The 27325-nt window shown below is 43.1% G+C and overlaps 1 protein-coding gene and 1 long non-coding RNA gene across 2 annotated transcripts; one reads left to right on the forward strand and one right to left on the reverse strand.

Annotated features, from left to right (window-relative positions):
• Positions 1-404: 404 nt before the first annotated feature.
• Positions 405-17735, reverse strand: CLDN18 (claudin 18). The gene is made up of 5 exons (XM_055570375.1): positions 16884-17735; positions 5770-5934; positions 5044-5161; positions 2162-2272; positions 405-576 (listed from the first exon to the last, which is right to left on the reverse strand). Exons 1-5 carry the CDS (start codon positions 17101-17103, stop codon positions 405-407), a joined length of 786 nt encoding a protein of 261 aa, XP_055426350.1. The 5' UTR covers positions 17104-17735.
• LOC129645009 (uncharacterized) lies at positions 14836-19759 on the forward strand. The gene is made up of 3 exons (XR_008711114.1): positions 14836-14968; positions 16725-16905; positions 17928-19759. It is a non-coding gene; the product is annotated as an uncharacterized LOC129645009 (long non-coding RNA).
• Positions 19760-27325: the final 7566 nt, after the last annotated feature.

Raw genomic sequence — 27325 nt, forward strand, 5'->3', positions numbered from 1 at the left:
ATTGACTCATTTTTTCCTTTCAGAATTGTTCTGGGGGATGAGTTGGGAAATAGATCTTCAATGGGCTGTCAGGTAGAAGGAGGATGGACATTTTGCCTAAGTGATTTGTCAATCCATATTCTATCATCAGATTAAAAAGGTTATATCAAAAAAAGAGAGAAGAGGACTGGAAGATGTGGGCTCTAGCCTCTAATGCCATATGATAGCTCAGCTGTTTTGCAATGGAACATTTAGAGACAGAGGCATGTAGCCAAGACCATCTGGCCTCACCACAGGGGAAACCAAGGCTTTCTAACTTCCAACTGTGAGTCAAAAGCTATGGGAAATCAAGGTAGAATTCCTTGTTTTGGGGTGAGATCTCGAGGGGTTTCTTCTGCCCCTGCCTGGGTGGCTTGGGGGGAGGGCTACACGTAGTCGTACTTGGAAGGATGAGACTGTCCCTCATCCTCTGTGCGGGCACCCCCATCATATATTTTCTTGTTTCTGGTGCTGGACTCAAAGCCAGTGCTGGCTTTGAAGCCTCCAGGCCTGTAGGCGACGTTGTGGCCTGAGGCATGGTAAGAGACGGCTTTGTAGCTGAAAGAAAAAGAAACACTGTTTATAATAGCCAGGACATGGAAGCAACCTAGATGTCCATCAGCAGATGAATGGATAAGAAAGCTGTGGTACATATACACAATGGAGTATTATTCAGCCATTAAAAAGAATACATTTGAATCAGTTCTAATGAGGTGGATGAAACTGGAGCCTATTATACAGAGTGAAGTAAGCCAGAAAGAAAAACACCAATACAGTATACTAACGCATATATATGGAATTTAGAAAGACGGTAACAATAGCCCTGTGTACGAGACAGCAAAAGAGACACTGATGTATAGAACAGTCTTATGGACTCTGTGGGAGAGGGAGAGGGTGGGAAGATTTGGGAGAATGGCATTGAAACATGTAAAATATCATGTATGAAACGAGTTGCCAGTCCAGGTTCAATGCACGATACTGGATGCTTGGGGCTGGTGCACTGGGACGACCCAGAGGGATGGAATGGGGAGGGAGGAGGGAGGAGGGTTCAGGATGGGGAACACATGTACACCTGTGGCGGATTCATTTTGATATTTGGCAAAACTAATACAGTTATGTAAAGTTTAAAAATAAAATAAAATAAAAAAAATGAAAAAAAAAAAAAAGAAACACTCTATGACCAACTAGAGATGTATTTGGTAGCAGGACAAATTACCCATTTTCTCTAGGATGTCTGACTTTTAGCACTGAAAGTCCAGTGTCCCAGGAAAACCTTAGTCCTAGGTAAACTGAGACAGCCGCTGTTTTGGGCTTTGGGACACTGGCTTTTCAGCCTCTGCAGTGGAGCAGAGTTGGGGGTTAGTGACCAGTGAGTTCCATCTGTTCATCAATTCAGATGAAGCTGAACCAGAGACAATGTTCAGGGGAACATGGTTATGCCAAAGAATCATAGAATTTGTAAGCTGATCAGTACGTATGAGCAACCCATCTCTGCTAATCTGCTCAGTATGTGAATGAGGTAACAGAGGCTCAGAGAAGGCAGATGACTGGCTAGAGGTCACAGGACTGGTAAGCAGGAGAACCAGATGGAGCCAGGTCTCCCAATCCCAGTCGCAGTGAGAAAAGTACAATAGGTGTTCTCAGCAGCAGTGTTAACGTTCTGAAACTGAAAATCTTTGTTGTAGGGGCCTGTCCTGTGCTTTCCAGGATGTTTAGCAGTATCCCGGGCCTCCACCCACCAGATTTAAGTATCACTCAACCCTCCACTCCAGAGCTGTAACAATCGAGAGTCTTTAGATGTTGCCAAATATCTCCTGGGGACCAGGGCAGGGGTAGGGGGTGGGGAGTGGTGGGGAGGTGGGTACAATTGCTCCCAGCTGAGAATCATCAAGTTATGAAGTACTGGAGTTGGGGGACAGCCTAGAGGGCTGTTTCGTTTTTCCTTCAATAGCATCACTTCTAAATCTTCTCAGGTTGACACATTCCTGTTCTGTTCTTTAGGCTTCCCCATAAAAGATAAGGTTCATGATCTTTTTGTCAATAGCGTTCTTCTCTATACATACGCTGATCGTTCTGGCTGCAAATGATATGTTAAAATGGACTTGGATCAAATGTCTGATTACATTGGGATGGGGAGACTCACTTGGTTTCCTCGGGGGCCAGACCCCGGCAAGCGATGCACATCAGCACGCCCCCAATCAGCGTGAGGCCTCCAGCGACCCACCCCACGAACAGAGCCGCACCAAAGGTGTACCTGGGTGGGGAGAGAGTGGCTATGAATGTGGCTGACTCAACCGCCCAGGCTCTACCCTATGAACCTGGCCATGCTCATCCTCTCGGTCCCCACTTTCGGATTCCACACCTACTCCAGCCCGCCCCTGAACACGCAGTCCTTTGGGTCACAGTCAACTGAATCAGGTGCTCTGAGATTAGAATTGGAACTGAAGCTATTCCGCAAAACAGTTGTGAGATTCTTATGCCCCTAACATCACTCAGGTGTAGAATTCATTGTGAGTCTCTAATTTCAGAGAAACACCTCAGGAAAATTCTACTTCTTCCCTATTGGCAAAGGAAAGTGTCTTGAAGGTTTGGTAAGAGAAGTCTGAGCGATATGGGATCAGTCTCAAGTTATTATTTCAGAAGGAATTTTGGTCTCTTGAGTTCTTACTGTGGACCAAGAAGCTTTTATCATCTCTAACTCAAGTAACCCTGGTAACCATCCATGCCAGTAGGAGCATGGATGCTGTTTTTTGAAAGACCTAATGTGAAGAGACCATTCATTTCTTCATTCATTTCTTTACTTACTTGGTCAACAAGTATTTATTGATCTCCTACTATGTGCCTCCTACTGCCTGGCACTGGAACAGAGGGGTGAACAAGACAGATACAGACCTCACTCTCATGGTGCTTCGGTTCCAGCCCACACTGAATTCGTTACTGTAGAGGTCTGACAGTAAAACTGGTGACCTTCCCCCTTGTCAATTATATCCAAACAGGATTATCTGAGAACAAAATCTCTGAAGTTACCTGTCCGAGAGACGTGGGCAAGTTCTAAGGAGATAATGTAAGAGAGCAATGGTGGGCATTAGCCCTGGATCCCTGGTAGTGGGTGACTTTTCCAGGCAGAGGCACTGACACTAGGCATCCAGACACTGTAGACAAGGTGGGCTTTTCTAAGTAGAGTGACCAACCATCCTGATTTGCCCATGACAGAGAAGTTTCCTAGGATCTGGGCCTATCAGGGCTAAAACTGGGGAAGTCCCAGGAAAGCAGTGACAGACTTTACTTTCTTGGGCTCCAAAATCATTGTGGATAGTGACTGCAGCCATGAAATTAAAAGATGCTTTCTCCTTGGAAGAAAAGCTATGACAAACCTAGACACTGTATAAAAAGCAGAGACTTCTTGCTTTTTATAGACTCTTGCATATAGCCTTGACTATATGGACCTCGCTGACAAAGGTCCATATAAAAGGCAGAGACCTCTTGCTTTTTATAACCTCTTGCATATAGCCTTGACTATATGGACCCCACTGACAAAGATCCATATAGTCAAGGCTATGGTTTTTCCAGTAGTCATGTACGGATGTGAGAGTTGGACCATAAAGAAGGCTGAGTGCCTAAGAATTGATGCTTTTGAATTGTGGTGCTGGAGAAGACTCTTGAGGGTCCTTTGGGAAGCAAGGAGATCAAACCAGTCAATCCTAAAGGAAATCAACCCTGAATGTTCATTGGAAGGACTGATGCTGAAGCTGAAGTCCCAAAACTTTGGCCACCTGATGCAAAGAGCTGATTGGTTGGAAAAGACCCTGATGCTGGGAAAGATTGAAGGCAGGAGGAGAAGTGGGTGACAGAGGATGAGGTGGTTGGATGGCATCACCGACTCAATGGACTTGAGTTTGAGCAAGCTCTGGGAGATGGTGAAGGACAGGGAAGCCTGGCAAGCTGTAGTCCATGGGGTCGCAGAGAGTCAGATATGACTTAGTGACTGAACAACAACAACAACCACCCAGAGAAACCAGGATGAGTTGATCGGCGTGGTTCTAAGTTGTCCTTGTAGTCAAGAGACCATGGGAGGACTGTAAAGGAGGATGAGGGCACCTTATGGGGATCATATCTTTCCCATTCTTAAAACAATGCAGGAACACATATGGTGAATGGAGTTCCAGGGAGCCAGAGAGTAATGGATTTATCACATGCTCACACTCATCTGTCTTCCATGATGGATGTTGCTGGAGAGATACCAAGCGTATCCACTCTAGAGATGATGGGTCACTTAGGTATAATATTTACATGGCTCTCCTAGAAAAAGATCTTTCTCCTTCAGGAATTTGCTGCTGCTTCTTGCTATAAAATACATTCCTTTGAAGTGGCTAAATGAATACAGGTGTTGGAATTCCTCTTGCATCTTCGAAAAGTTCTACTCTGCTTGCAACACCAAATTACAGTGAGGCTTCATCTCCCTCTGCTAGGCTGTGACCCCCATGAGAACAAGGACTTTGTTGTTATTCCAAGAACTCAGAATGATTCCTGGCCCACAGCAGGTGTTTTGATACATTTGTAGAATGAATGAGTTAATGAATGAGAGAAAGAGCAGCCATACAAGGAAGAAACATCACTTTTTCACCTATATTGCACCTCACTATTTCTATTCTAGCTTTGCCCTGTCCCTAGCTGGGTTCCTGTCACTGACTGGAGATGTGGGGTGATGCTCATTTACATGCTTGGGTTAACAGTGCCTGTTTCATTGCCACCACAATGGGGCCTGTGTAAGAGTGTTAGATAAATACTGTGAACTGTCGCTATATTTCAATGGAAATGTCAGATCAGCCTCAAGTCATATCACCAAGGATATTTCACTGAAATGAAGTTTATGAATTTACAGATCATTGTTGATTTATGATATGGCATGGTTGCCTCTGATAAATTTTTGCTATTTCAGGCGCTGACAGTCACATTAGGCATATGTGCTTAATCGGATTTTTACAATGTTCACTGAGAAATACTGAGTCTAGATTAGGAGGTTACCTGGTCTGAACGGTCTGCACCATCCCCCCCATGCTGGTGAACATGCTGGCTGTGGACATCCAGAAGTTAGTAACCAGCATGTTGGCAAACACAGACACTCCAGCGATTGCACAGAGACCTGCAAGCAAAGAACAAGAAGACTCTGGAGTCAGCTTTAAAGGGATCACATTGTTTGTGAGACAGTGTATGCGTACATGAGTTTAGATGAGCAGGTTGCAGAATACTCCATTCCTATAACAGAATGGTCAATTCAAGCACTGATTACTGAATTCTCACTATGAGTTGGGCTGTCTCTTATCTCTACTTGTGGAGGGATGGGTGTGTGTGCAGAAAGAGATTTTCCATCTCAGGACAAGGGGTCAATAGTACAAATATTAATATTTGGGCCCTGGTCCTTTGATAATGTCAAGGGCTCTTCCCTTAAAATCATTTTGTAAAGTCTCAGCAAAATAATGCCTTTAGGGATAGAGTCACTTGACTACCTTAGAGTTGAGAATCTCCTATAATGAGGTGAGGCTGGCAGCTAAGAGGGACCTTAGCACTGTGGTAATTCTGTAGAGTGTAATTGAAGCTTAATCTCAGATCTTGAAGCCCAGTGTGTAAAGCTTTTACCCATGTTCAGACTATGCCCAGTAGGGAGAAGCTGTGTTTTCTCTGCCAGAATGATTTTGTTTCGACATTCCCGGATGTGCATCTGAGAGAGGGATCCCCAGGCTGCTTGTTTACCTGCGATGATGAACATGATCCCGGAGGTGAGTGTCATTTTGGCTTTGGCGGAGTCATCCATGTTGCCCATACGGATGCACTTTAGGGCAAAGATGGCCACCAGGAGGCCAATGACACTCAGGACGATGCCCACGATCATCAGGGCTCGCACTGCCTGCAGCATGGCTGTGGGACAAGGGACAGGACACAAGCAGACAGATAAGACCACCTCAGCCAGATTGATCAGGTTTAATACAACAGAGAAACTACAACCAACCAATACCAAACTTCTGAGAGGCAGAAAGTCCAGAAACTGTGAACCTTGTCATTGTTAGGAGATACGAAATTATGGAAAGTGCAAAACCATCACTTAAACTCCCCTGATTGATGAAAAACATGCATGCAGATGTCTATAGAATGAGAAAACTATGGACTATTGGAGCTGGAAGGGCCAAGGGAATTTAGCTATTATGAATATTAATTACTAATATTTCATCTCCTCATTTTAAAACCTGATAATCTGTGTTCCAAGAAGGGAAGATGGCTTGACTAAGGTGACATTAAAGATTGATAGAAAAAAATTATTGATAGAGCTTATAGTAAAACTGGGTTGCTTTATCTTCCAGTTCAAACATCTTTCTTCTCTAGTCTTTTCACAGGGGCTCAGTGCTTCATAGAGTTGTGTCCACTTTCAGAAAACTCAATTTAATTTATAGCCTATAATGAAGCAAAGTGACTAGATGATATACCAAGGGCACTGTATCATTGCCTCTTCCCAAAGGGACTATTAAAGTCATGGTGAGCTGTATTTGGGGCCTATATAAAAAGATGATTATATCAATCTCAGGTCTTTCAGCACAACCACAGTTTATCAGCAGTTCCCTTTCCAGGAATCAATGGAAGTTCTTTGTCCTCTGGGAACTCTCTTGCAGTGACCTCCCCTCCAGATGCTTCTAAAGTGGTTTCTAGTGCCTCCTTAAAGTGCAGTGAGTTTTAGTAACGGGTTTTTACTGAGTGAACCCCCCCCTCCCATGACTAGACATAGGGATGATAATAATTAACAGGTCTCTGCCCTCATGGAGCTTATGCCAAAGCGGGGAAAGATGGTCATCAAACATGTCCACTACAAGCATAATGAACTTTACAAAAGGAAGACAAATGAGTTCTTGTGTCTTCTAGAGGGAGAGGCCACTAGAGTGGGTAATTCTGGTGGAACAGAACTGAAGACCACATGAAGCAAAGCAGAGAGCTCTGTCCTATCCAAGTTGTCACAGCCAATTGCTACTTTTAGTTGAAAGCTATTAGAGACTTTTCAGACATTAAAAAACTGAATCCATATTTTAAAAACTCTACAATGTAGGTAATATTATTTAAAGAAATTGAAACTCAGAGGTTAAATAACCTGCCCAGACACACATATCAAAGGAAAAGCAGGGCTGGGGGGGCCCCTGGAGCTGTCTTAAAATAGTTATTTTCCCATCACAGTACGTTGCTCTGAGGTACTTTATCCTGGAAAAACAGGCAGAGTTCTGGCTGCCAGCAAGGTACGGGGTTCTGTAAACTCCTAATAGAATGTATCCTTCAAACTTGGAGACTCGGCCATAAAATGTCATCCTCTGAAATGGATGCTAAGAGTGTATAAAGGAATATTCTCCAAAAGTCATCTCAGGGAATTACCTGCCCCAGGAGAGTATTTATAAATGTGACTCTCAAGACAAGGAAGCCCTGGGAGAAATTCTTTCCAATCTCTTTGCAAAGATTTCCATCTCAAATATGGCCAATATCCATGGAACTGCCTGCTTATTCACTCTAAGATGTGTATCATAAAGCAATTTGTCATGATGGGAGAATTGGCAATCAATGAAAGATACTGAAAAGAGAAGAGGTAGATCATGCAGAATTCATTAAAGAGCCTTCTGCTGTGTCTGAGGAATGGAGCCCTGGGAACTTTTTCACTAGGTAGGGAGACGATGGAAACCAGATACTCTAGTTCTATGCCATTGACCCCCATTCCCTTGATTCTTCTCCCTAAGAAAATTTATGATTTTAACTTTGCTTCCTTGCTGGGAAGAGATTTCTATAGGCATCCATCATCAATCTTGGCCCTGTTAACAACTATATTCCCAGGGTAAATGTGTTGGTTTACAGTGTGGATCAATCTTCTAGGATCTGACCATTCACTCCTGGGAGAACTGATGAACATTGGCATCTTGGGCTTGCACCTTTCTGATGCTAGTGTCATGGTGACCTCAGGAAGCTGAAAAGAACTCATGAGGGTTTAAGAATGGCCTTTGGATCTACTCCTTAAGAGGGCTCTAGCATGTTACCTCTGTTTTCCAATGTCTTGCCCAGTGGCTTTGTTGGCCTCACACATACTGGGAACAAACACCCCATACATTCCCTCACTGGCAAATGCAAGCATGTGTCATCTACTCATGTATTCATTTACACCTTTGTGTATTCACTCAGCATGTTGATATACTCTCATGTGTGTTTTGTGTTAGTCGCTCAATTGTATCTGACTCTTTGCGACCCCATGGACTGTAGCCCACCAGGCTCCTTTGTCCATGGGATTCTCCAGGCAAGAATACTGGAGTGGGTTGCCATTTCTTTCTCCAATATACTCTCATAGTCATATATTAACAGATTCATGCACTCATCCATGAATTCATTCATTTATTTATCAAGAATTTTTTAAGCTCAAATTCTCTGCCAAGCTCTTTCCCAGGTGCTGTATGAGGAATAAAATTTCATGAGAAATAATCACTGTCTTCAAGCAGTTTACAACCTGGGAAGATTATATTTCCATTGGAAATACTGAACCTTAAATGTCTTTTCACCTTGCAAGTACCTTGGCTAAGAAATCATAATGGAACCGCTTTCTGATGTCACTCATTGTGTGGTTCTAGTTCTCTTTCACACAGACACACACACACACACACACACACAAACACACACACAATCAAGCTTCAAAACTGTGGTTCAAGAAGGTTAGTTCAGGAGAGGACATTTGTGGGGAATCCCCAGACTTCAGGAAATATCCTTAGGGCTCTTCTGTTTTTGAATGTTGCTACCAGAAAACCAGACATATGAGAGGAGGAAGAGACTTTAACTTTCTTTCTATCTTGTCCCCATGGGCCTTTTATGAACTTCAAATATACTCAAAAGCCTATTTGAAGTTGTAATAACTGCTTTTGTTCTGATATCTTAAACCTTAAGCCATTCAGAGAACAAAATCTTTTTTCCATTTTGGGAAGCACCTGGCAAGGCATCTGGTTAAAACAACCAAAACTCAATCAACCAACTAACCAACCAACCAACCAACCAATGAACCAGACAATATTAACAAAGTAGAATAAGGAATGTCCCTTTTTTATATTTATCCTGAGCAGGGATGGGGTCACTGAATCTCTTTCAATTGAGTGGTTCTAGTATTTAGTCTCAAAAATGTGTCACATATGTGCTGTGACTGCTGCCGTGGCTGAGATACGTGGTCTACCCCGGCCTTGTTGGACTGGAGGGATGGTGATGCTGGCTGGTGGGAGGTATTAATAAAAGCTCTGGTCTTGCCTGATGTGGACAGAAGCTGCTGCTGGGTGTGCCACAGGAGCCCTTGGGTACTGGAGCCCCAGTCAGCCTGTTTTGGCCAGCCTTTGTCTTGGGCTCTCAGATGCCCTCTTGCCTCTGCTGGGTCAAGTTAAGGTCAGAAATAAGACCTTATTTCTTTTCTGCCTGCTCTTGATTTCTGGATTTCTGATCAACACTGGTACCTGCTTTGAATCAGGTCCACCGTGACTTTGAGCTCCTTTTTATATTTAGAATCTCCTTCTATGGATAGGATTAGCTTACTCCTACCACTTATATTTTGTGGAACCACCATCAAAGCCAAAACTCTGAACCTGGATGGATGAATTAAGCTCTCCTTGCTTTGGAGACCCCTTGGGGAGGGGTTCTTCTGAGGGTGGGGGCTGTGATGGGGGCAGTTGCCAGAGTGAGGGACAATGTTCTTTACTACTCACTGCTAGATTCCCTATGTTTAGTAATGACCATGGAGGTGCATGGTGGTGACTGGAACTTCCTTTCCATCTGGAAGACTCTACCATCTAGGATTCTAATCCTTCTCCTTTCATACATAACCAGAGAAATGGCTCCCAAAGGAGGTACATTTCTCTTTTAGCTACTCCGTGTCTTATTTGATATTCTGAGCAAGAGGCATAGGCTTATCAGCTGATAACAGGTGAGTCAACCGACTCTATAGACTGATTCCCTGCACTAAAGGTGTGACTACAGCATTCTTTCCAATGAACAAAGACATATTATCAGAGCTGAAGGGTGGGCAGGATTCAGAGCTGACAGAAGCAAACAGAAAAATGGGAACTGAATGTTCCTTCCCTGTTGCTATATATCTTATTCCCCCAAAGTAGCTATGAACTGACAGGCAAGGTGTTTTTGGACATGGTTCCCAATCCTGGCTGCACCTTAGCATCTCCTGGGGAAACTTAGATAAATATTTATGCTTTGCCCTGATCCTTAGGAACTTTCATTTAATTGTTCAGTGACATAAAACTGCAAGGAATAATCTGAAGCTTAATAATCAAGAGGGCTTAGGAGGAGGTGCTCAGAATGGGGAGTTGAGAGGAAAGAGTTCTAGTAGCTGATATCACTGAGCTGGCTGGAGGGTGGGGGTGGGGCTGATGAGACAGCAAGTCACCAAGTGCCAAAGCCTGGACGTGGAGTGTTTGTTGGGATGGGGAGGGGAGATGACTCATATCTTCATGCACAGCTTGGCCTCAGATTGGACGCAGGTAGGTCTGGTGGAGGAGTCCAAAGAGGGGGATCCCAGAAGAGGGAAGTCTGAGGCCAGACCTTAGAGGAAAGGCCTTCAGAACAAGGTGGGAGGGCCTTGATTCTCCAGAGATCCTGCGGAACCCATATGGAGGTCCTATGCATCTCATGAGATCCCACAGACTTCATGATACCAAGTGAGTGTCGTTAGGCAAGTCTTTTAACCTCACAGAAGCCAAGTCTCCCCAACTCTGGAGTGGGATAGAGAGATTTCTTGCAAAGAAATGTTGTGAAGATCAGAAGCTGCTTGGTCCCAGCATAGAACTAAGTCAGGATCTGTAAGATTCAGTTTCTTCCCCTTCCCTAAAAAGCAGCTATTTTTCCATAGAGAACAAAGTAGTAGTTACCAGTGGGGATTGACAAGGGGTAATATAGGGGTAGAGGAGTGGAGGATGTAAATAGGCTACAAGGATGTAGGGTACAACACGAGGAATGTAGCCAACACTCAGTAATAACTGTAAATGGAAAGTAATCTTTAAAAATTGTATAAAAATTAATTAAAAATAAGACAATTGAAAAAAGTAGTTATCTCTCTCCAACTCTACATGGCTTTGGCTTGTACTAACCGTGTACAAACCTGAATCCTTTCATTTGGTAAAATACAGTTGAGGATTTGAAAAAGACATGTGTGAGAGAGCGTGAAGGGCAGGAATAGAAGAAGATTTGAGAAGAGGAGGAAGAGAAAGGCCTGGACCAACGTAGGGAGGAGATCAGGAAAAGTGGGCTTAGGATCTGGTGGGCAATGAGCAGGCTGATGCGGTGTAGGTGGGTTCTGTCCTATTGCCTTTTCAACTCTAAGGTGGGCTCCAACTACAGAACTCTGACCATGTATGTTCCCACAAAGCAATGATGTCCCACCACTGACCAATTCATGCTAGGGTGTGATGCCCCTGCTATCAAATTAACAACCTTGGGACTTCTTTGGTGGTCCAGTGGCTAAGACTCCATGCTCCCAATGCAGGGGCCCAGGTTTGATCTCTGGTCAGGAATTAGATATGATATATTCTAATTAGATATTGTATGTTCTACATTTGGAATTAGATACCAATTTTCAATGAAGATTGAAGATCCCAGGGTCTTCCCAGGTGGTACCAGTGGTAAAGAACTTGCCTGCCAATGCAGGAGACGTAAGAGACATGGGTTCGATCCTGGGTCCAGAAGATCCCCTGGAGAAGGGAATGGCAACCCACTCCAATATTCTTGCCTGGAGAATCCTATGGACAGAGGAACCTGGGGGGTTTCAGTCTATAGGGTTCCAAAGAGTCAGACATGACTGAAGTGACTTAGCACATGTTTCTCTGGCATATGTGATGCAACTAAGAGTCTGCATGCTGCAACTAAAGATCCTTCAAGCTGCTGTGAAGATTGAAGATTCCAAGTACTGCAGCTAAGACCCAGTGCAGCCAAGTAAATAAATAAACATTAAAAACAAAAAACAAAAAACACCCCATAGTAACAACCTTTACAAGCACAAGCTGAGGAGGCATCCTGATTCTTGGGTCTACATAGCTTTGAGAATCAAGAAGTCAGAGCAACAGCCTCCTTTTACACTCAAGTTACAGGTTCACTTGAGCTTTCTAGATGTGTTCTCAGTTCTCTGTGGAATCTCCTTCAGATGTGCCATAATGTGTACACATCAGATGTTTGTCCACATACTTAAAAAATCACATTTGTGCTAAAACATGTCTCTTTTTTGAAGAAAGGGAAAGCAGCTTAACCCGAATCCAAGAGGTTCCTCCAGATCTCATTTCAGTTTTACAACTAACTTATACTAGCCCTACCTTTCAGGGCCAATTTCTTCCACTGGACATTGAGGAAAGACAAGCTGGTTTCACAGCATCAGGAGCACTAGACTTTATGTGAAACATTAGCTAGTAGTAAGAAGAAATAAACAAGATAGCTCCTTTCGAAAGGATACATAAGAGCAGTTTCATATTTTTTTCCTTATGGATTTCAGATTTTGTGAAACTGTTCTCTGGGTTAAATATGGTTTCCTTAAACACCCCCCATTGCTGTGTGTGTCAATATGATTGACAGGTTGATGGGAGACTCCCTAGCTCTCCTGTGGCTGTTGTTTTTGCACATTGAGGTGGTAAAGGGGAAATGCAGTCAGTATGTGAAAAAAATCAAGACCTTCAATGCCTGTGACGGTGCTGAGAATCAGTGCAGAGCTCAGAACACAGGGGGGTGGGGGAGAAGAAAGGAGAAAAAAAGGACCCTAAATAAATCTTTACTTTAGATATTTAGATTCATAAAAGGCATCTGATTTTGGAGAAGAAAAAAACCTGTAAGATCAATATCCTAACTGAGAGCTTTGGGTGGTGTAGACATGACATGATGCCAAGAGCCAGATCTTGTAGAGACTTTTCAGAAGATCCAGTGGTTAAGACTCAACACTTTAAATGAAAGCAGGGAGAGTTCAATCTCTGGTTGGGCAACTAAGATCTCTGGATGCCACAAGGTAAGGCTGAGAAAATAAGAAGAGCCAGATAATGGGTCACAGAGCACATTTACACAAATGCCTTCCTGTGAGGCATTCAGACCTAGAGAAAGCCAGGTCAAGAGATGTAGGTGGCCAGGCTATGCCCTGGATCCCAACTCATCTGCTTCTAACCACAAGATCCTGCTACAGCAGCAAATTCAGTTCAAATATTTGCAAACATATTATAGAAAACATCACTTGACTCTGATACAATCATGGAGGCCAGAAATGAGTTTTCCAGGCTTTTGCCTCCTCTCCATCCTGTCCTTTGACAGCCCTTTGCTTTTTCCTGCCACAGTCTCCAGTCTCCAGGGAGGGGAAATGGGAATTAGTATTTTTATAAGTATCTTTATATTTAATATTCTTGATTGTGCATTGTTAATGAAATTACTATCAATGGGTCAGAGTGCCAATGCACCCTCTACTCTTATGTGCTCAAGCCTAGACGAATCCTTTCTGCTTCTAGCTGGAATGAGTGTGGGCAGGGAAAAGACACAACTCAGAAGTCTTTCAGTGTGTGTTCATAGCCTACTTCTGCCATCCTCTATCCATGGGAACTTGGGCATGTTACCTTGCCATGCTCTTTGAGCCTCAGTTTTTACTTTTGTAAAAATAAAGCTAATACATATTTCCTTGTATTACTGCAAAGATTAAACTGGAGTTTCTGTGCAGTCCAATAAACCATAGCTGTTTTTATTTCTGGGCACTGTCTTTGGAGAATTGCATGCTACATTGGCTGTTTGGAATCCGGTGCAGAGAATCCTGGGCTATAAACTATACAGCACTGGCAATATACAGGTAAACAGTCCTGGAACCACCACCATTTACCTCACTCATCTCTCTGTAGGTATAGTACAGCTAGATGAATGGAATTAAGTTATTCTATGGCTGTCAGTTCCAACTAAATGTGATACATTCTTATCAGATAAATGAAAAGTGAGATTTTTGCAAGTAAGGAGCAAAGAAGAATTGAATAATTGGTAGTGGTGATTATGATGATTAAAGCATTAAAATGGTATCGGCCTCATGCCTTTATAGCACTTAAAGGCTTACTTGTCTGCAGGAGGATAATATTCCTCCCTGAGTTCCAGTTCAAAATTAAGCTCTCTGCAACCTTCCATTTTTACCTCCAGGCATTCCTCCCAGCTTCCCTGCTTCAGGTGTCTCTTCCCAAGGCCTTTTGTCATGCTCAAGAATATGCTTTCAGAAACTGTTTCTGGTGGCTGCATCCTCTCTAGGCGCTGGGTCCTGGCTGGTCCATGTTAATCCTTTCAACCCCCTTGGGAGCCCCATAAGTATCCACAAGCCATCTTCTGGCCTCCTCTCTGGCTTCTTCATTGCCTTATGATCCTGCCTGTAGCTTTTGAGTTTTTACCCTAGTCTTTTCCTCCTAATAATCCTCCCACTCTTCCCTTACCTCAGTTAGTCAGCCACATCTTAAGTCATCAAACAAATAATTGTATTTCAGGATGCCAATTTGCACTGTGGTCACTCCTGCTGCATTGAGGACTGGCTACTCTTAAATCCACACTCTTCTCCATGGCCACACATGATTAATGATTTAAAGTATCTCTTTTTTCACAAACTCAGTCCCAGGAAATGGCTACCCTGGCTTTTGGTGGGATGCAGTTCTGACGCAGACAGGCAGGGCAGGGGTTCCCTCTGTGAAGGGAGAAGCATGGGCTGGGGGTAAGATATGGGTCATGGAAGGAAGGTGAGTAACGCTGGAGGTGTGTGTCAGGCTGTCACATCTGTACCTGGTTAAGCTGAGAGTGACGGACCATGGAAGGTGTTTGGGCCTTGAAATATCCAGGAAGAGGGGAGCAGAGAACTGGAAGCTGGTAACTGAAAGATTCGGCCTGACCTTCTGCCATAGTCAAAAGAGCAAACATTGTAAGGAATAAAGGATAGAAACCGGAATGCAAGAGGTTAAGTGTGAGGAGGGAGGGATGGGAGAAAAACTTTGTCTTTTAGTTTGATTGTCAGTGAGCTAGGGAGAGAGAGAACTTGACAACGCCCTGAATCAGGAAGGTTTTCCAGGAAAAGATGATATAAACGTAAGTGAGAAGGAAAGATGAAAGAGGCAAGAAGGGAAGGGGCTGGTCAGCAGGGGTGGCCACACAATAGGGGGCAGGGCCCTCAGAGCCCTGGTGGAGAGGCTGGTCTTGGACAGGTGGCAGGGAGGGAATCTCGTTCTGCAGAGTAGACTGTTGATGGGCGATGAGGAGAGATTCTGAGACGACTTAGGGATGATGGGATCCCTCAGTAGAACAGAAAAAACAATGAGGGTGGTAGCAATGGGATCTGACCGTGTTGGAGAGTGCAGCTATTTGGGATCCTCGTGTGTGGAAAGATGCAGAATGAGCCAGAGACTGATAGTGTGTGATGGGGTCCTGGGAAGAGGTAATTGAGCTGAAGTCATGGAATGTCATGCCTTAATTTTGAATACAAGGTCATTCTTACTCTTTTATTTAATAGTTAAAATTGGGTGTAGCTAGGAACTCAACTGGAGAAGGCAATGGCAACCCACTCCAGTACTCTTGCCTGGAAAATCTCATGGACGGAGGAGCCTGGTAGCTGCAGTTCATGGGGTTGCACAGAGTCGGACACGACTGAAGTGACCAGCAGCAGCAGCAGCAGCAACTCAACAATCCACGGTCTTGCATCGCCTCCTTTCTGACCTTTGCCCTGTAGCATCAGCCACTCTCTGGGGCTTCCTTCCCTCCAGCCAGCCTCCCTTACTGCTTTAAGCAGATCTTAGTCAGTGATCAGTCTGTTTCACAATACGAGTGGCTTCTAAAGATGGAATAAACACTCCAGTTCTACTCTGACACCCACTTTCTATTTCTTTCTGCAAATGGAGATAATTAATTGAGTTGATTTTCACAATTCAATTTCAAGGGCTCCACAGGCCTTGCAGTTTCCTGCAAATTTATCCCCATCTACCTGTCCACGAGGTATTTGTTTCAGAGAGGCAAAACCTAGCCCTGTTTTCCTTTCTTCAACAAACTCACATCAGGGCCACTCCTTGGGGCCACTGATTAACCTTTTATTTCTTTCTTTGCTTTTTAAAAAAAAATCAAGTAGAGGTCCCATAATACCTAGAATGCAAAGTTCCTATGATTCCTATTTGAACTAATTATCTATTAGAAACAAGGATTTAGCTGATATCATCTCCAGGGGTGAAAGGATGTCATTTATAATTATATTTATATTCTGAGACTATTACAATTATTATAGTTCTGTAATTATATTTTGACATGCATTGTTTTTTAAGAGTGCACACCAGAACGTCTCAACACAAATGCAGAGAAAGGATATTTGTAATTTAAAGGCGATATATACTTTCTGGCACTGACTGAGACTCTGACTTCTCAAAGGAAAAATTAACCAAATTGATAATGAAATTATATTAACTCCTGATAAACTTTTTCGATGGTAAGAAAATATTCACCATCCTACCTAGCCCTAGGTATGTACAGGCAAGAGCAAGTCACATGCACATACCTGCACACGATTACTTTTCTACTTGAGCAATATTGTCTCTTCTAGCATCAGGAGCCTGCCCTCACCACAGCCCCCTTGTTCTCATGACCCGCTTCCTCACTGTCAATCCTTCGAGTGTAAAATCTTGGATGTTCTCCCCTAGGTCTACATAGCCCTCTTTGACACGGGGCCAACTTCTCCTCTTACACCTCTGATGGGAGCCAGTGCTGTGAGAGTCCTGCCCTGCGCCCAACTCCAAGGTCCCTCCCGGCTGCGGTGAAAGCAGCAGCCGGGTCCCAGCCTCACCTGTGCCCACGCCTACCTGGCAGGCCCAGGATGGTGAGGTAGGGCCGGCACTCGGTGAAGCCTGAGCTCTGCTGCACGCAACTGCGCCAGAGCCCTTCATACTGGAACACGGCGGTGACCGGGTTGTCGTATAGGTCCTGGGTGCTCCACATGTCCATCTCCGTGGCAACGATGCAGCCGGCCAGGCCCAGGAGGGACAGCAGGAAGCCCACCACTTGGCATCTGGTGGTGGTCATGGCCAGGCTCTCCGTCCTCCCGCCCAGCTGCCGCCTTCGTCCTGCCCAGCTCCCGGGGAGCTGCTCTGATCAGATGGCTTTCCTCGGCCCTCTGTGTTTGTTCACAGTGTTTTCCTTAGATAGTTCAGTTTCACTCTTGGTTCAAGGACATTATTTTTTCATTTGTTAGGGAAGCAGCCCCAAGAGGCACTTGTCTGGGGAGTGGCACAGGCCGGGTTGGTTTGAGGGCGCGGCAGTCTGAGTGAACCCCCGCCCCACCCCGGCTCGGGGTCTGCCCCGAGGGAAGAAGTGCAGCTAAGAGTCTCGTCCCTCCACTCCCGACCACACACACAAGCCTTCCTTGAGGCCCTGTTCATCATGGGAAACCAGTTCGACTGACCTCACTTAAAAAACACGGCTCCAGAAATCTCCGTCTCACACCAGACATTTTCTCTTCACAACTCGTAAACCACCGTTACACTGACATCTTTCCATTTTGATCTTACAGAAATAGGTAGAGCAGGTATTAATTATTCCCCACCCATAGTTTTTGGGGGAGGGGGTGGTGAGTCAAGCAAGGTAAAGAGGTTAAGGTACTTGCCCCGGTGCCTTGCACCACACCTGCTTAATTTAAAAGATGGCAAAGGTGGAAGTCCCATCTCAACTTCTAGTCTGGGACTCCTTCTCTGTTTCCATATGGAGTGACAGGGGCAGGCAGAGTTGTCCCTACTCTTATGAACAGGCAGCCATATCCTGCAGCTATACTCTGGGTCTGCCGGAATTGGATCTGGGATGGGAAGAAGCAGGGCATTGTGTTGACAGACATCTCACCCTTTCACTCGCAGGAACCATATGAAGACCATGTGGCAAGCAGACACAGAAGTTCCACAAAAGGCCATGAGGAGGAAACAGGCAGGCTGGACCAGAGACCCTGACCTGGTTACTGCCAGGCCTAGCATCTGCTCCTGACCCTGTCCCTAACATGCTGTATACTGGGCGATTGGGGCAAATGGCTCCGCTTATGTAGATTACAGTGTTTTCATCTGTAACATGAACAGGATAAGCTGAAACACTTCAGAGCCCTTTCAGGTGTCATACACTGTTCTCCTCTATGTTTTGCAGAACAGTCTTTACTACAGTTGGTCAAAATGTCAGGAATCACCAAAACAGAGACTTGGCCAGCCATCAGCCAGTGTGTTTTGTCGACATAATTTGATTTTAGAATTACATTAGAGAATTGATGGACCTGCTACTTCCTGTGGGTGGTATGTGTCTGGCGTCTGAATTCAGACACATTTTAGCCAGATGTTCCTTGAATCTGGATGTCAAGGCCCTGATACACACCCACACACATCTATACCCCAATCTCTAGCCTATACATGTTCTCCAGGAAACAAGCCTGTGCATCTGGACATTTCAATGTTATCTTGGGTGCACCCAGTCACCACTCCCATGGCTTTATTCCCAGCAAACACAGAAAGCAAATATGCAAGGTCTCCCCTCTGATTTGAATGGAGGCAACACTCCCCTCAACTGCACACCTTGCTTTAGGTTCTGTGATCAGGGTTTGCACGGTAAGAAGAATGAGCCAGAAAGCCCCAAAGAAGAGAGTAGGCAAGAGTTATACGACTTAGGTGAAGTCCTGTTGGTGGCTCTGTAACTCCTGAACTGAGCTATAAGGCCAAGTCTAAAAGGTGGGGAGGGGGCAGCTAGAAGTGACCCTGGTCTCTGCGGGTGGACGGGGATCAACCAATTAGATTGGAAAATGTTGGAATAATTCAGGAATGATTCTGCCACTGTTTCTGTGGACAGAGCTCATTTCACTCTTATTTCAATTAAAAGTTAGGCTTTTTATTCACAAAGATTTATAAGAGTTTGGTTTCCAGTTGTCCATTTTATGACACTTGTTTACAGCCTCACTCCCATCATTGACCACCCAAATGTAGATTGAAAATGGCAAAATTAAAAAGAAAAGGTTATTATAGTTACCTAGTTTCATTCATGACAGTTTTCCCTCTCATTTTCCTATGAAAATGTTTTTATGCAAAATTTCAAGACAGAATAAAAAGATATTCAGGTAACAATGAATTAATCTTTCTTTCTTGTTTGAAGTGGTGACAGTGACTATATTTTTGGAGGAAGGAAAAGTTAGCTTTAAAGGATAAAGTAAAGCTCCCTCTACTTAGGCAGAATATTGAATGAGTAGAGAGGGATTCTAAGTGTACACACTTTAAAAAATATGAAATAAGTATACATTTACGTGTGTGCAAGCTCAGTCGTGTCCAACTCTTTGTGACTCCAAAGCTCCTTTGTCCATGGAATTTTCCAGCCAAGAATTCTGGAGTGGGTTGACAAGTATTATCATGCTTTAAAACATGTGGAAAATGGGATTTTTCACTTCCCGGTGAGTTTTCTGTGCTCTAGAATGAGTGGACTGCTGCTTTAGCAGTCACTGCTAAAGAGTAATTGGGGGTCCACAGAGGAACATCTGGCTTCCTTGTTTATGGCAATGGGCTTTGTTAAAATATATTAAGTGTATCTCTAATGATAATGACAGTTCATGGCCTAATTATAATAGTATATAATAATGATAACAATCCATGATCTCATTGTGTTTAACAATAATGGGTCTGTTTCAACTTTGTTTAATCACTTTTACAATGAAGCAAAAAATTTTGCTGACCTATATTCAACTTTAAATATGGTTCTGGTGTTGTCATTTCAGATTGTACCTTTTCAGGAGCTTATGTTATTTTACTGATATTGGACAAAACATTTCCCCTAACTTTTCTTTACCTTGTTATAGGAATATTAATACAACAATATCTATGCTAATTAGGCAATATGGCAGTCAAATATTAATATAAAATATTACAGCTAGGAATATGGGAGGAGTTAAATTAGTATTATTAGCAAGACAAATGATTGATATATCCATTGATTCTTTTCTTTTAAAATATTAACACACTTTATAGTCTTAACTTCTGACTCTACCTTTTAGTGCTCATAATAGAAAATTTAGAAGCGGGAAAATGTCAGCAAATCTTACTCATAATTTTAAACCTTACACAAAATATCTGGCATACTTTCTTTTTAATCTATTCTCTGTATATATTTTTTACATAATTAAGAGATCATACAATTTACTGTTTTTCTCTTTTCACTTAATTGCATACATATTCAATTAAAGTACTTTGTAAACATTGTTTAATATATTTAATCCTAAATATTTAATCTATGAATATGTTAGTATTTCATTATATAGAAATGCTGGACTTCCCTGGTGGCTCAGACAGTAAAGAATCTGCCTTCAATGCAGGAAATCCTGTTTGATCCCTGGGTCGGGAAGATCCTCTGGAGAAGTGAATGGCTACTCACTCCCAGTATTCTTGCCTGGAGAATTCCATTGACAGAGTAGCCTGATGGGCTACAGCCCATGGGATCACAAATAGCTGGACACAACTGAGCGACTAACACTTTGACTTTCATATAGAAGTCCAACCGTTCACCAAAACAGCATCTATTCTTAGATAATTAGACTTTACCCCTCCCCCAGTTTTTTGTTTGTATGAAAAACAATGTTAATGATGAGCATTTTTCACGTGACTCTTTTGCCAGTATTTCTGATTACTTTTTAAGGACAGATTCCTAAGAGAGGAATTAAGATGTCAAAGGGTTTGAGGCTTTAAAAAAATCTTTAAAAAAAAACTTTTTTATGTAGAGGCAGACTTTTTTCCTATGAATTTTATTCCTAGTAAACAGCATCTGAAGCATCAACAACATTTGAAAGATCTTGCCTCACTGAAACCCTTACCTGCTTTGTGAATTTGTTGTTATACGTGATCGCATGTTTAAATTTGCATTACTTTGATTATTAATGAGTTTGAAACTATTTTTTAAACAAATATTTGTGGAGTGTTTGTTTTTCTTTTTTGTGAATTATCACTTCTTCCTCATATATTTACTGGAATTTGGCATTTTGTCTATCAACTTACATGAATTATTTGTTAAGGATCTTAATATAGTGTTATGATTACTAAAAAGATCTTTTCACATTGAATATTTGCTTATTAATTTTTTTCATGGTTTTAGAAAAATACAGTGCTTTCCATTTACATGTTCACAGTACCTGGTGCATAATAGGTGCTTAATAAAAATCTGTTAAATGATGTAGTAAAATGAGTGTTCTTTTCTATGCTTAGGAATTTATTTTCCATTTAGAAATGATACTAGAATTATTTTAGAATTTTAGAAAATTTAAAAGTGTTTTGTGTATCTTTACATTTAATTAATCTGGAACCTATTTGGTTTGTAGTCTATGATTCATTTTTTTCCCTCAAAAAAGCTAATCAATAATTTTTACAGTACTTATTAAATAACTTTCCCTTTCCTCATGCTTTGTCAAACCTCCTCTACCTATATTAAATTCACATATATGTCTTCCTAATTTTAAACTTTGCTCCATTGACCTGTGTCTATCCTTGAGACAAAGCACACTTTTAATTATCACAGCTTTAGAATTTGGTTGAATATCTGGCAAAGTTAACTCTCTACTGTTATATTAATATTATCCTTAAAAAAACATTTAAAAATTAATTTCATCTGCTTCTTCTTATAGATAACCACTTCACCATGCTCCCAAGGGAAAACTCTCACTAGCATTTTGATTAGAATTCTTGTAATATAAATTCTTACAGGCTTAGGCTCTGCAAAAAATCTGCCTGGGTTTGAATTCTCAACTGCCACTTACTATCGTTCTATAGCCCCTTTGTGCTTCAGTTTCCTCATCTACAAAATGGAGATAATAGCACTACTTACCTCATAGAGTTGTGAAAATTAAAGTAAGTATAAGGTAATTGATGTAAATTTATATAATCACACAAATTAGATTTAAAATATAAATTAACATATGCTAATTTCTTGAACCAATGCCTAGGGCAGAGTAAGCTCTCAATATGTTTTATTATTATTATAATACAATTAGTTAAGTATATTATTTATTATACATTAATTAGGAAGAAATTCACATTTTTATAATATCCCTATCTAGGATCCTGTAGTATATATTCCTTTTTAGTTGATGTTTAAATTTTCCTTAGTAAACTTCCTTTTTCATTTTTATTCTTGCCTAACATTTAAAGATTGGAGAAGGCAATGGCACCCCACTCCAGTACTCTTGCCTGGAAAATCCCATGGACAGAGGATCCTGGTAGGCTGCAGTTCATGGGGTCGCAAAGAGTCGGACACGACTGAGCGACTTCACTTTCACTTTCATGCATTGGAGAAGGAAATGGCAACCCACTCCAGTGTTCTTGCCTGGAGAATCCCAGGGACGGTGAAGCCTGGTGGGCTGCTGTCTATGGGGTTGCACAGAGTCGGACACGACTGAAGTGACTTAGCAGCAACATTTAAAGATATTATTCCTAAGTGTTTAACACATAACACTGTATTGTGTTGCCTCACAAAGAGATTTAAGTTATTTTAATTCTCTTAATACACTACACTCTCTCATGCCACTGTGTCTTTTCCAATAATGTTTCTCTCTTTCTGAAAAACTCTTTACCTCTTTGTCTTTCTGGGTAACTCATACATGTCATAACTAAGTAACTCAGCTCAGCTGTCATTTCCTTTGGGAAGTCTTCCCTTCCCTCATGTCTACATCCTGTACCATATGAGGCACTGACTATGCTTTATAACAGTGGTTCTTAACTGGGGCCACTCTTGCCCCCAGGGGATATATGACAAGTCTGAAGACATTTTTGCTGTCTCAACTAGGGAGGGAAAGGTGCTGCTACTCACATCTAGTTGATGGAGGCCAGGGATGCTGCTAAATATTCTGTAATGTGGAGAACAGCACCCTACAAAAGGAATTATATGGCTTAAAGTATCAATAGTGCCTAGGTTGAGAAACTTTGCCCTGCAATGGTTTGTTTATCCTCTGTCTCTCTTTTAGATTTGTGAACCTTTCCCCATGTGCAGACAGCTTGGGACATAGTGGGTACTCAACAAATGTTTGTTGAATGCATAAATGTTCTTTCTAGTGCCATGATTTCTGTGTTACTGAGTTTAAAAATTTTTTACTTTTATTTTTTTGTGTGTGTTACAGTTACTTCCTTGTTACTTCTGTGTATATGGGAAGACCAAAGGCTTTACTTTTCCTTCCTGTCCCTGCCAAGAGGGGACCTTGTCTAAACTTGGTTAGTCCAGGATAGGGTGGCTGACAGTTTTAGTTTTAGTGAAATGACTCTGTCTAGGAAGGTTGACTGTAAGTCCAGTACCTCACGTTTCTCTGAAGGGTTCAGCTGTGCTTGACTTCTTCCCTCTGAGCCTAAGTATCTGTGTTTGCATTCTTGGGAGCGTGTTGCTTCTCTATGGAAATTAAAAAATTCTGTGCTTTCATTTCAGTGACAATGGAAAAAATTAAAGCAAATATGTTCCAGACCCTCAGGCTGGCCACTTATGGTCCAGGTTTACATTGGTATATATGATCATGTTTATACCAGGAGTCAGTGAAGTGAAAGCCTTAACTGATCCATGAACAAAGGGTTCATTCCAGCTCAAATAGAAATGGAGTCAGGGGAATTTCTCCCACCTTGTGGCACTGGTACTATGACTCAGACACCTGTGTCCTGGTGGTCAATTCTGCAGGAGCATCACCAAAAAGTACTGCATGTCCTATTTTGCACAAACCTGATTGCAACTAGTGGTGGGTGCAATTAGTGGTGGGTGGCACAGTGGTAAAGAATCTGCCTGCCAATGCAGGAGATGTCGGAGATTTGGGTTTGATCCCTGGGTTGGGGAGATCCCCTGGAGTATGAAATAGCAACCCACTCTCTGGTGGCTCAGATGGTAAAAAAATCTGCCTTCAAAGCAGGACACCTGGGTTTGATCCCTGGGTCGGGAAAATCCCCTGGAGAAGGGAATGGCAACCCAGTCCAGTATTCTTGACTGGGAAATTCCATGGACAGAGGAGCCTGGCTTGCTACAATCCCTGGGGTCACAGAGTTGGACACGACTGAGCACACATACTTGCAAATACACAGCAGAGAACTTTTGCTCCCCAGATCCCAGAAATAATCAGGTCAATAGTCTTAGAGCCACATTTCAGAAGCACCGCATCCCCAACCTCACCTCAAATGAACAAAATCATTGCAAAAAGCATCATGTCATAGATGCCTCATCACTGTGGATAAGAGAGGACAATTCCCTGATGAAGTGGTGGCTAAGGGTGAGAGAAGTGAGTACCTTGAATTTATTAATACCACTTTATAAAACAAACTCAGGTGAATAGAGAAACTGCATTAATAATACTAAAGTCAAAGCTTTGAGAGAGGTGAAATACAAAGTTGAACTGTATCTTTGTCCTATTAAACTCCAAGTGAAAACCAATAATATCCCTAATACCAAGTGAATTTTGACATTTGGGTTTATTTAGTGGTATTTACATTACAATTGCAAATGTGGTTTTGGTTCCTTGTATAAAATTTATGTGCATTAGGAATTTAAATCTATTGTTATACATGTCCATGTTAAAGTGACGTAAAATGAGTATAATTGAAATCAATATTGAAGGGCTGCAAGAATTTTTTTCTTTTAAAATGGATTTCTAGGAGAAGGCAATGGCACCCCACTCCAGTACTCTTGCCTGGAAGATCCCATGGATGGAGGAGCCTGGTGGGCTGCAGTCCATGGGGTCGCTAAGAGTCGGACACGACTGAGCGACTTCTTTCACTTTTCACTTTCATGCATTGGAGAAGGAAATGGCAACCCACTCCAGTGTTCTTGCCTGGAGAATCCCAGGGATGGGGGAGCCTGATGGGCTGCCGTCTTTATAAAAAAAAAAAAAAAGAAAAAAAAAAATGGATTTCTACAAAATTCTTTTTGAAAAATACTTCTCTGAACTATCTAGTGGCAGGATCTTCACACATAACACACACAAAGGTTCTAAGAGAAGGCCCTAAAACAGTTTCAGTCCGGCCCCAGTTTAGCTCTGTGAATGTGGGCAAGTCACTTTGCCTCTCTGAGTCTCCATGTCTTGACCTGCAAAATAAACATGGGTGAGGGCATGTTGACAGCTGTTGCCACTCTAGGACACCCCCAAGACTGCAGCTGCAGTCTTAGGTAAGAGGTGAGTCTAGGAAGATGCTTTTGCACTGGGGATTTCTGCTTTGTGTCTGAGAGCCGTGGGGCTCCCTGTGAGGGCTGTGAGCTGGGACTTGGGTGCAGGTAGGACACAGTCTGAGCCCTAGCTCTATCTGCATGTGACCTTGGGCAAGTTGCCCCAGCTCAGCTTCCTTGTTTCTAAAAGGGTGGTAATGATAGCATCAAGTTCATGGACGGGGGGGCTTGTAGAGATTACACAAAGTACTTCAAGGCAATTGTTGGCTCAAGTGCTAGTGCCTGGTCTGCCATTGTTGTTTGCAATTTATGAAGCTGTATGACCCCTCAGGTGTCACTTGGGTGCTCTGCCTCAGTCTGACTCTCTCCTTCAGGGCCTCTAGCTCTGTGTGGACCCAGGCCCATGAGCCAAGGTCTCTGAGAGACCAGGGGCATTTTGCATTTGAGTTGAGGGTGAATTCCAAGGGCAAATGGTTAGACCTGGAGCTCAGGAGGGGTCAGCAGGACATAGAGACGTGGGAGTGGCTCACCTTTCTCCAGTCCCTGGAGGAGGGAGATCCCACTGAATCAGCCACTGGTCACCCAGGGATCTGGCTTATGTTCTCATTTGTATACAGGCCATTCCTCTCTTAGCCTGGCATTCAGTGCTCTCCACCATTGTCTCCATATAAATCCTCTCTTCCTACCAAGGTCATTCCTTCATTTCCTCCCGAGTAAGCCTCAGGTGGAAACAACCTTTAACACCTTCATGCCTTTGCCCATGCTGTTTTTCCTGCTGTGATGCTGCACCTCTAACTCATAACTACCTTTCAAGGGTCACTTGTGGGATTTCCTTTCCAGTGGGTCTCTTCCTGAACAAGTCATCTTTCTCTCATCTCCTGCAGCACTAGCCCTCTATTTTCCTTACTTGTCACCTTATCATACCACCCTGGTGTGCACTTTCACGTTTTTGGGATGCCAGGCCCACAGAATCCTGAGGCTGTTCTGAGCTCTCCATCCCCAAGTATGGAATGCATGAAAGACTGAATCATTGTGAGACAGAGTCTTCAACTTGCACCTTCTGTGCGGGCCTAAGTCTTGGCTCTGCAACCCAATGGGAAATTCCTGGAGGAGAAATCCTAGTATCTATTTCTGATCCTCCTTACTGTGCCCAACTTTCATCATTGTCTCTCTCCAGACTTTGATGAATATTTATGAAAGGAAAAAAGAACTAAGAAATAAAAATAAGTGTATTTATTGTCTTACTCTGATACCTGAGTGAAAGACACTTTTAACAATCTCTGCTCTTGAGGCTTGAAGTTTCCTATGTTAGCATGACCCATCTGTGAAGCAAACAAATCCTTACGAAACTAATAGGCCAGCCTGCACATCACAGCTGTCCCTCTTTTGCCCTGCATGGCTGAGTGCACTTTCTACAAGGTTCCTCTGTGCAGACAGAACTCAGAAGCTGGTTCCATGTGATAATACATTTTGGAGGTCAGGAGATGCAGAGAAGGGGCAGACCCATCTGGTATCCCCCAGAGAAACATAGCACCCAGTTCTTTTCCTCTGCCCACTTTCTGTTGCTGCTCTGTACATAGGTGCCCTGGAACCTGGGACTAGGCACAGAGGGCCAGAGATGGAACTCCATTCAGGAGATTCACCTATCCAAATCAGGGTGGAGGATCTGGGACTAAAGGAAGGAAGTGGCTATGACCTGGGCCTCCTGAGTCCCGAGCCTGTGGGTGATTGAGACTTGTGTGCAGTAGAGTTATTTTAAAAATGTGCCAGTTGGGTACCACCTATTTAGGGATACAAGAGCCCTACCAGCTCCAAGAAGCTCCTGTCCCTAAATTTCCTGCACTTCCTGTTCCCACCTCAGTGGTGGGGATTGTTGCTCCTCCCTCCCCAGTGGTCCCTTGGCGGTGCCCCAGGCAGAGGTGGCTGTTCCTGTTCAGCTCTGTCTGCCCCCACATCTTGTCAGGTACCAGTCCTTACCTGGCAGCCCCAGCAGGGTGAAGTACCCCCGGCACTCGGTGAAGCCAGAGCTCTCTCGGACACAGGAGCGCCACAGCCCTTGGTAGTTGAATACAGCTGTCACCGGGTTGTTGTACAGATCCTGGGTGCTCCACTGGTCCATGCAGGT

This window comes from Bubalus kerabau, chromosome 2 (genome assembly GCF_029407905.1).
Source record: "Bubalus kerabau isolate K-KA32 ecotype Philippines breed swamp buffalo chromosome 2, PCC_UOA_SB_1v2, whole genome shotgun sequence".
In the NCBI taxonomy this organism is placed as follows: Eukaryota; Metazoa; Chordata; class Mammalia; order Artiodactyla; family Bovidae; genus Bubalus; species Bubalus kerabau.

What these genes read in the sequence shown, in the direction of transcription:
- CLDN18 (XM_055570375.1), bottom strand. Translation starts at nt 17,103, where the DNA reads ATGACCACCACCAGATGCCAAGTGGTGGGCTTCCTGCTGTCCCTCCTG. An exon ending in GATCATGTTCATCATCGCAG is followed by an intron (nt 5,162 to 5,769) that starts GTAAACAAGCAG and finishes CTTTGCTTGCAG; the next exon opens with GTCTCTGTGCAATCGCTGGA. An exon ending in GTGCAGACCGTTCAGACCAG is followed by an intron (nt 2,273 to 5,043) that starts GTAACCTCCTAA and finishes CTCCCCACCCAG; the next exon opens with GTACACCTTTGGTGCGGCTC.